This window comes from Halichondria panicea, chromosome 5 (assembly GCF_963675165.1).
Source record: "Halichondria panicea chromosome 5, odHalPani1.1, whole genome shotgun sequence".
Taxonomy (NCBI): Eukaryota; Metazoa; Porifera; class Demospongiae; order Suberitida; family Halichondriidae; genus Halichondria; species Halichondria panicea.
This window is the reverse complement of record NC_087381.1, coordinates 6,598,516-6,608,151: the sequence shown is the minus strand read 5'-3', so window position 1 is coordinate 6,608,151 and position 9,636 is coordinate 6,598,516. Positions and strand designations below refer to the sequence as shown.

At 42.2% G+C, this 9,636-nt stretch overlaps 2 protein-coding genes and 1 long non-coding RNA gene across 3 annotated transcripts; all 3 read right to left on the bottom strand.

Moving 5' to 3' along the window:
• Positions 1-79: 79 nt before the first annotated feature.
• On the bottom strand, positions 80-2,048 carry LOC135336413 (uncharacterized). The gene is made up of 3 exons (XM_064532177.1): positions 1,231-2,048; positions 1,090-1,158; positions 80-421 (listed from the first exon to the last, which is right to left on the bottom strand). The coding sequence occupies exons 1-3, from the start codon at positions 1,873-1,875 to the stop codon at positions 80-82; spliced, it is 1,056 nt and encodes a 351-aa protein (XP_064388247.1). The 5' UTR covers positions 1,876-2,048.
• On the bottom strand, positions 2,034-6,602 carry LOC135336412 (uncharacterized). The gene is made up of 8 exons (XM_064532175.1): positions 6,488-6,602; positions 6,218-6,322; positions 5,979-6,074; positions 5,820-5,921; positions 5,662-5,766; positions 4,581-4,685; positions 4,405-4,515; positions 2,034-3,685 (listed from the first exon to the last, which is right to left on the bottom strand). Exons 1-8 carry the CDS (start codon positions 6,600-6,602, stop codon positions 2,034-2,036), a joined length of 2,391 nt encoding a protein of 796 aa, XP_064388245.1.
• A 1,715-nt stretch (positions 6,603-8,317) lies between these two features.
• On the bottom strand, positions 8,318-9,636 carry LOC135336160 (uncharacterized). Its single transcript, XR_010394777.1, has 3 exons — positions 9,108-9,636; positions 8,919-9,053; positions 8,318-8,859 (listed from the first exon to the last, which is right to left on the bottom strand). It is a non-coding gene; the product is annotated as an uncharacterized LOC135336160 (long non-coding RNA).

Below are 9,636 nucleotides of genomic sequence, written 5' to 3'. Positions count from 1 at the left end.
GAACTGAGCTGCTGCTGAACTTTCAAATTGGAGAGAACCACCCTAGATTAAGTGTTCTGTGCATTTAACTGCGAACATACTACCTTTTCAAGTACTGGTAGATCTTGGTAACAATCTCTTCCTTCCCCAGATTCAATAAGATACTTATCAGTGCTCTAAAGGTTGCTTCGCTGGGTTTGTGACCTCTCCAGATTGACAAACTATTGATCACTGCCACTCGATTGCTTCTACTTAAATAAGTCTCTCGCTTCACGTCAGCTTGTTCATTGTCAGTCAGCTTCAGTGGGTTGAGGTAGAGCTCCACATCATCAAAGTGCATAGCTACTGGAGCAATGTCGTCTTGTTTAATCTCTCGATCCAACTGCTCGTCAGTGACTCCATACTTGACCATCAACTCATGGACGCTGGTAGTCCCTGGATCCTATATACACATAACATGTTGAGGAAAATTAAGCACTTAACCAACCAACTTGTGGTCTGGGTAAACTCTAAAACAACATAATATATGCATTATAAGTATAATTTAGTAATTTACCCTAAATAGATTTTGTACACTTTTACCGAGATTACGCATGCTACAAATCAGCTACAGGTGGGATGGGCTTAATTTCGAAAACATTAGTTTTGTCTCGAAAATAAGCCCACCCAGGTGTTTACTTTGAAATTACGCCCACTCATTAAGTCTTTTCTGTCTGCATTTGAGGCCTGCCAGCTCTTGAATATCACCACAATGGTAATGCATGGGTAAAGTAGCTAGGTATAAAGAAAAGTATACAAGTAATATCAGAAGGTTGTTCCTTGTCACTGCATGTTAGTCGCTAACCCTTCAACAGAGATTCAGAGAAGATTGTCCTTGTCTATTATACTCTTATAATAGGGCAAAGGATCTAACTATAATTATTATATCTAGCTATCTAAACAAGAAACTGCTAAACCTTTTCTTGAAAACTGCTCACTGATGAATGCATGGCGTACTCTCGAGGCAAATTAGCCTATAGAGAAACTTTCACTAAAAAGTGGGGTGGGCGTAATTTTGGACGTGGACATAATCTCGGTAGAGTACAGTATATTTAAATACAAACAACGCACCTTTTGCTCATCACCATTGATACTAAACACAGAGGGATTAATATCATCATGAGCCACACCAGCTAGGTCCTGTATGTGCATAATTAGCAGTACAGTGTAGACATGTATATTCATGAAAGTAGATAGTTATAGTCCACTCACAAGAGGGTTTCTCCCAGTGAAGACACTGTACTTGTTGAGAGTTTCCCTCAGACAGCTGTAAGTTCCCTCAGTCTCACTCCTCCAGGTCTCAAGGGCCTGGACCACCTCCTGTCTGGGACTGACCGACTGAATGTTGACACTAGAAGCTCGAGATTGGCTCAGGATTCTTCTGCACATGAGAATACTGTTTGGATCGGAAATTTGTGTAGCGAAATTAGAAACGAAGGCGTTTGAAATCTGTTCATCTTTTATGACATTCTTGTCACTGTGAATACACAGTAGAGTATTTTGGTCTAAACCAGCATACGGCTCAAACTGGAGAAGGCGTTTCAGTGAAAGAGCTTGATGAACGGATTTCACAGCTTCTTTTTGAGAGATGACAGCGGCAGAAAGATCTCTGACACTAAACAGAGTGAGCTCTGAGGAAGGTTTTAGAGGATGACTGACAACTTCCTGTGGATCAATCAGTGATTCCACAACCACAATATTGGGACAAACATCTTTCACCGTTTCGAGAACTTTACTGACTACCTTGGAGCGATGGGCTAGAATCTCAGATTTAAGAATTTCGGCTCGTATTTTAATACCGTATAGCGCGAAATTTTCGAGGCACTTATATTTCGTGGATTGGCCTCTAAAAGCCATTTCGTTGCACAATGTTCGCGGAATGACTGCTACCGGAAGCCACTCCTTTAAATCTTGCACGTTATAGCAGGTAAAGAACGATTTTCGTGGACTTAATTTTCGTGTAGGATTGCTAACCCACGAAATCCACGAAAATTAAGCCCCTCGAAAATTTCGCGCTATACGGTAGTGAAAGATTTATTGTTACAAAGCTCGAGGTGTGTGATGATCCCATCATCGTTGCACCAGCAGATTCCACTCTTCCACAATAAACAGAATTTCTGCAGGGAAGGGATATCATGCAATACTTTGCTAGCAGGGGCAAGGCCGAACGTGAACACTATCCTCAGAATGAGGACCTGAAGACAGCAAGGATCGTAAAAATGTGTATTCTGAGAGGTTTCGAGTATCCATCCAAAGTGGTAGCTCATGAAAGGGTCTTCCTCCCACACACGCTCGGGGGTTTCTACCCTGATTAGCCCGGGGAAGAAGAGGTAGCGAGTGTCGTCTAGGTCTGGCTCCATCTTCTGAATGTACTCTAGAACTTGCTTGTCTTTGATTTCAAAGCACAGCTCTAAGTGTGTCATGAAAGCAATCAGCATTTCTGTGTCGTAGTTACTGAAGGCTTTTTTAAACTTGGAAAAAGGCACCACTCCAGTGCTTGAGGCGAGATCACAGTGCTGACGAAAGTGCTCAGGAGCAAACACTGTCCCAGTGACATCAGACAGCAATTGTTTAGAGTCACAGATCAGAAAGGAATTTTCATATGAGGAATCATTGGGAAGAAACAGCAAAAGCCCCACCTTGCTTAACTGGCCACAGATATCAACTAGACGGTTGAGGGTGGTCGGAATGAAAGAAAGAATGTCTGCCATTTTCTCTGACTCGTGTGTTTGGTCTAGATCGCTGTGTATTCGCTGTTGAACAACCTTCAATGAAACTGCGAGTTCATCTTTGAAGCTTTCGGCAAGGTAGATGTAAAAGGTGTGAGCATTCAGGCTGATGGATTCTGGAGAGCGGAGAAGAGCGGAGCTTTTCTGAATCTGTTTTCTTGCTTTTGTCATATCATTTGAATCAGCAAAGCGGCAATCCATTGGAATGAACTCTTTAAACTTGAACTTTGGGAATTGCTTGATAATGGAGGCAAAGATACTCTCTTTGACTTGTGGATCTTCTCCCATTTCCTTTACCTGGTCGGCATGGCTACCAACTACTATCACGTGTGCTTTGCCTTTCAGATTGCTACACTGGTTTTGGACGAGGGTCAACCAACGATACATGGAATCAATGATCGCCTGCTCACTTTCTACAAGCTTAGCACAGAGGATAATGATGGGTGGTGAGGTTTGAACAGCATTCTCCAGAATGGCACAGTGGCTCGTGTAAAACTCTTTCTGACCAGCAAAATCAAAGTAGATGATTCTCCCAAACTCTTTGGTGTATATTTCGTACGGTATGATCCCCACTGTCCTCGCATCGATGCCATCTACGGGTTTTGCTTTCCGTAGTTTAGACCAAAAGCCTTTTGGGTTCAGAATGGATTTCAACAGAGTGCTCTTCCCCACACCACCATCACCAATGATGAGCACAGACAGAGGAAGGTGTGGGGGTCGCTCGGAGGAGAGCTTTCCGATGAGCTTGCTGTGTTTCTTGTAGACATTGGCAGCCTTGGCTCCGTGTTTCAAGAGGAGCTTTATGATCTTAGGGTTATTGGCCAAATCGAGAGGTGTCTTGCCTTCTTTGTCGGTCACATTCGGATCACAATGACATTCTGCCAGAAAAAACTCCACTCTTGAGTCTTGCTCATGCTTTACTGCTAGCAAGAGAACACCTGAATACATGCAGATGTGAATTATTGCACTGAAATTTAGTGTACTCCGCCATAGGATTATTATACTTATTATACATGCAGCCTAACTTATATATAACATTGTAAATGACTTATGTACATCTACCTTCCAATCATGCATGCATGTCTCAACAGACTCAAAATAGCTCTGTATCTTAACTGGCATCTCAATCCAGCCCAAATGCACTAGCTATATTAGAAATGTACATGCAAACTATTATATAGCCTCGTCCCCAGGCCTTAATAAATGGAACGGAGAAAAATATATGCATGTATCTGGGAGGTATATTAGCGATAGTGAACTGTATAGCATAAAAAAGCCGTAAAATTTTTATAAAAATACAGCTAGAATTTACAAGCTAATTCGCGTTTCAATGCCAGGAAACCACAACCACCAATAGCTTTGAATGTGAACTACCGGTGCGTGGGAGTTTATCCCAGTTTTAATTTTGCGTCTTCTGTCTGCCCTCAAAACAGCGAAATTTTGCATCTCACGAAAATTTACTGCTATAATTATATAGTACTAAACGTACAATGATAACTTACTTCTAGGATCACAATGATGCTGGTTCACAAGATACTTGACTGTGTCCAAGTATAGCCATTAGAACAGGCCAGAGTGAGTGGGGTGTCACCAGCCTTGTTGACTGGCTCTGTGGAAGACCACCATCAACAACGTAACAGCACTGATAAACACTTACTATTTGGATTAACATGCTTGTTGATGAGAGCCTTGACCATCTTCAAGTTACCACGGGAACACTCAAGGGAGAGAGGAGTGTCTCCAGCATTCACTGCAGCATTCACTGCAACTGTGGATACAAGCAAATTGTGGACGCTAGAAAATAACAGTTTACTTTGCAGCATGCATACGCACATTTTGGGTTACACTGATGTTCTTGAGCGAGATATTTGATAGTCTCCAAGTGTCTGTTTTTGTAGGCCAGAGAGAGTGGGGTGTCACCAGCCTTGTTAACTGACCCTGCACATGCACACATCATAATCTATATAATTATAGTGTATTTGTATTCCTTTTTATAGTGGCAAGCATTAGGTATGCCACAACATTCAAGATTACCACTTAGACTACATTACATCATCTGTAATTGATCTGATTGGCTAAAAACATTGGATTACATGGAAGCATATTCTACAAGAAGGTACTTATTCTACAGGAAGTGGACGCATATTCTACAGGAAGTGACAAATAATTTGCAGGAAGTTCTCAAAAAGTTGGATGAAATTTTTAGTGAAAGTGACAAGAAGATGACAAAAACATTATAAAAAACACGGAAAGCAATAGTTTGTTCAGTCAATATCCATTCTTTCCATGTCCACCACTGTTGCTTTGTATTGCTTTTTCCAGTTGGGCATGGGCAGGGGGGGCAGGAAGCATCAAAAACACTTCAGCAATCGCTTGACACTTTCTATTGAATTTTTTAAGGTTCCATGCCGGTCCAGTCTGCTCTATACCCTCTCCACTCCACCACAGAGCTTCATTCTTCTTCTTGTAGTGTTGCAGTCAGTTCTAGGTTCTTTTTACTTGTCTGTTCTTTCCAGTATCTTCAAGAAGCATTTCACAAGCTCTACTAAGTTTTACTGTAGTTTTTCGTTGTTTTGAAGCCGTCTTCTTGTCTTTTTCTGTCAACTGGTGTCTCTCACAGCTCGTCCAGCTCGCACAAATTCAATTTCTGTTGCTACGCACCAAACCTGGCTTTTTATAACCACGCCTCGTGCATGCGCAATGAAGTCCAAGTTAGATAGACCACACCCACTCGTAGAATATGCGTCTTAGTAACCACCTTGGTTACGGTTAGATTCCCTCGGCTTTGCGCCTCGGGCTAACCGCAACCGCGGAGGTTACATAGACGAATATTCTACTCCTAGGTGTAGTCTATCCTATACATAATTATATGCGAGAAAAAAGCTATACAAACACGTGTACATTGATAACTTACTTCTAGGATCACAACGATGTTCATTCACAAGATACTTGACTGTGTCCAAGTGGCCATTAGCACAGGCCAGAGAGAGTGGGGTGTCACAAGCCTTGTTGACTGGCTCTGTGGAAGACCACCATGAACAACGTAACAGCCATTGATAAACATGCACTTACTATTTGTATCAACATGCTTGTTGATGAGAGCCTTGACCATCTCCAGGTCACCACGGGAACATGTAAGGGAGAGAGGAGTGTCTCTAGCCTCATTCACTGCAACTGTGGATACAAGCAAATTGTGGACACTAGAAAGTTAACAGTTTGCAGCACACGCACATTTTGAGTCACACTGGCGTTCTTGAGCGAGATATTTGATAGTCTCCAAGTGTCTGTTTTTGTAGGCCGGAGTGTCACCAGCCTTGTTGACTGACCCTGTACATACACACATCATAATCTATAATAATAATTATAGTGCGTTTGTATTCCTTTTTATAGTGGTGAGCATTAGGTAGGTATGCCACAACATTCAAGAGTGCTACATGTATGCAACAGCTATACATTGATATAATACTTACTTCTAGGATCACAATTATGTTCGTTCACAAGATACTTGACTGTGTCCAAGTGGCCATTAGCACAGGCCAGAGAGAGTGGGGTGTCACCAGCCTTGTTGACTGTACCTGTGAACGCCAATAATTGTTTTTAAAGTGAGCCACAATCATCAATTGAGATGGATATAGTTATTATGGCTAATAACTAACCGGGAGGCAAACAAAAAGCAAATAAGCAGAGCTTGTCTATTAAGAGTGAAAGGAAAAAACATTTTCTTGAGGTACTTGTTTCACCTTTTGGATCGAGGCCCACAGTTTCCACAAGATGCTTGACACAGTCCAGCCAGCCATAGAATACACTCACTAACAGAGCACTCTTCCCTTCCCCTGTAGTTGGTATTGTTAGCATTATTAATTAAGACAGCATACAATTGTTAAGTTTACTTGCATTGTACAGTGCAGACGTGAATACAGACGGATAGAGTAAACGAATGATTATCAAACACGTTCGATTTTCGATTTTCGAACGCTTGTTCTCGAGGACAGTGGATCAGAGCACTATAAGCTGATAGTATCTATAGGTATAGACTATATGGAAGGCTCTATTCAAATGCGAATCCACGATCAGCAAAAAGCTTCCTCGGCGGAGTGATCATAACAAGGCCAAACAATCAGCTCAAAGAATCTATGCTCTCTCTCTCTCGTATCGACAGAAGGCTCTAAATAACTATAGCTACAATGCAGTACAGCTCTGGTTTCGAGGTCTGTCTGTGCCGTTAGACAATGGTGAAAAAGTGCAGTAGTGCCCCATCAAAATCCGAACGATTAATACCTTTTCTTTATAATCTTCAGTGTAGCCATAACGTAAAACTGCAGCTTAGGGGAAAAATGGAGATTATGAAGAAAAAAGGTATTAATCGTTCGGATTTTGATAGCAATATACTGCACTTACACAAGAGGCCACCATTGTCTAACGGCTTGCAGTCAGACCTCGAAACCAGAGCTGTATATATACATAGTACTTGTTGTAAATTACGGTCATACATTGTAGCTAGCTGTTTAGAGCCTTCTGTTGATATGAGAGAGAGAATTTGAAGAATCGTGGCTATATTCGAACTAAATCTGTTCCAATAGTTGAGTGTTTGGCCTTGTCACTCTGCCGAGGAAACTTTCTTTTGGCCGTGATCTCAGACTTGAACAGCCTTACCTAGTCTATATACCTACGTACTATCAGCTTATAGTGCTTTGAGCTGCTGTCCTCGAGAACAAGCATTCGAAAATAATAATCGGTTGTTTACTCTATTAGCAAAAGAGAAAAAGTCTACACAAGCTTGCAGTACACAAGCTTGCAGTACAAGAATGTTAGTAATAAGAATGTTAGTAATAAAACAGGAGCAATCATTTACTGGCCTTGTTGAGTGCACACACTCTCTGCCAACTTGTACTCTCCAATGCTCACTAGAGTTTCCACAATATCCTTCCACTGCATATCAATCTTCTTGATTTTGGCTGTGGAATGCATGTCAATCTTCTTGATTTTGGCTGTGGAATGTTGGCTCTTCTTTATGGTTTCCAGTTGGTCGTTTCCCAATCCCAAGCGAACACCAAGTTGAAGCCATTGGTCACATTCCAGCTGACTCAGCTGTTCCAGTGTTGGGTATGAGGACAGAGGATCTAGTTAGAAAAGGAGAGATTTAGAAGCCAAGGGACTCATGTAGTGTATATGAGTGTACTGAGAAGGCATACAAATATATAAGTCCCTGAGGCATTAATTGTCGTTGTCTAGTCATGCACTATGAACTGCTGCATGCATGGAGGCAGTGGCGGATCCAGAGGGGGTTCTTTGGGTTCAATTGTTCAATTGAACCCCCCTTTGAGAAAGAAGTGAGTGGGAGGCTCAAGCAACTAGTTAGCAAGTTGTTCCTTTCTTACTAGCTTTCACATGCACTTCTCACTTACCTTTAGTCCTTTTTAGTCCTGCGAAGCTTTGTCTGTGCAGTTTCAGTGACTATGAAGGCTAAAAACTCTCCAGCGTAGTGCATGCTCACTGTTTCGAAGAAGTGATGACCTTTTTTTGGGTAAAATAGACCCGCTCAGAGCCTAGCCTCGATCCTAGGCCGATCTGTCTCCAATTGAACGCTAGGTCGCCTCCTCGGCCTGGTATTGATTGTATCTGGGCGTGACCGGAAACTGGTAAGTATCAAGAGGAATGCTATGTACTGTAAAATCTTCAGTTCATCACAGTTGGCTAAAAATACAGTGATATAATGACACTAGAAATTAATACTGTTATCTGTAGAGTGTACTGCACAGCAGTGCTGGGTTCATAATAAATGCAGATGTTTAGAAGCGAAGATCTCAAACAAGAGCTTCCAGAAAGACTTAATAAATACTGCGTTGGATATATGCCTGCTAAGCCTTCAGGTGGCATAACAAAGATTGTGTGTTCACAGTGCATCAAGAGACAGTAGAATCCTGACGTCACTGGTCAGGATAGCAACCACAAGCGTTGAAAGAGCCATTCCACGTCAGTAGTTTTAGTGCAGGTAGTTCTATAAGATCGGCCCCTTGGGAAGGACACGAGTGGCACTGGGGCATCCTCGAGTTCGCACCCATCAGCTAGGAGGAGTACGACGGGGGTTGGAGGGGAAGGTTCCATTTTGCTCCTGTATACAAATTAGTATGAACTTAAATTCACCATTCCACTATACATTTTGTAACTCACAGTGATGGTCCACACAAAACTAGCCTCGATCCCAGGCCGCACTTCCTTGAAGGCCGGTGAAGGAGGTTAACACAACACCAGTGCCAGTGCCGTAATGTCATATCTTGATCCAGATACCAAGGATTGGGCTATAGGCTATAGTGTACAATTTCCAATGATGAAAGGGTATTATTGATTTGTATCGCTCACTTTGACAATACATTCCAGGCCCAGCCACTTGTGGACACCCCTGAGCATAGTATACAAGAGATCGATGGCCAGAGTCTGAGGATAGACTCTACCAAGTGTATCTGGCAATCAATGGTCTAATCAAGCGCTTGTTAAATTGTGTAGTCAATCAAAGGTAGCCAACTGATAGCAGAAACTTGAGAACCTAGGTCTGTTCTTTCACAAGAGTGATGCTCCTTCTTCCTTCGCACAAGACAGCTCCTCACACTCTAGCTAAGCCTATATCTATGACAAACTAAACTTGCAAAGAATAGACCTATGACACGGAGTTCTTTGTTATTTAACGGTGATTTTACGGAGTAAGTATACTTACATACACTATTAGTGTTTCTATTCGCTCCACCTTGCTCAGGTATTCGCTCTTTTTGAGCGAATACCTGAGCAACCACAGCAACCACAGCACATGCCCAGATACACGCCCAGATACAATCAATACCAGGCCGAGGAGGCGACCTAGCGTTCAATTGGAGACGGATCGGCCTGGGATCGA

Coding starts and splice junctions, on each gene's coding strand:
- LOC135336413 (XM_064532177.1), bottom strand. CDS start 1,875: ATGGCTTTTAGAGGCCAATCCACGAAATATAAGTGCCTCGAAAATTTC. Junction 1,159..1,230: donor TCACTGGGAGAAACCCTCTT/GTGAGTGGACTA, acceptor ATGCACATACAG/GACCTAGCTGGTGTGGCTCA. Junction 422..1,089: donor TCAATGGTGATGAGCAAAAG/GTGCGTTGTTTG, acceptor ATGTGTATATAG/GATCCAGGGACTACCAGCGT.
- LOC135336412 (XM_064532175.1), bottom strand. CDS start 6,602: ATGCTAACAATACCAACTACAGGGGAAGGGAAGAGTGCTCTGTTAGTG. Junction 6,323..6,487: donor TGTGGGCCTCGATCCAAAAG/GTGAAACAAGTA, acceptor TGGCGTTCACAG/GTACAGTCAACAAGGCTGGT. Junction 6,075..6,217: donor ACATAATTGTGATCCTAGAA/GTAAGTATTATA, acceptor GTGTATGTACAG/GGTCAGTCAACAAGGCTGGT.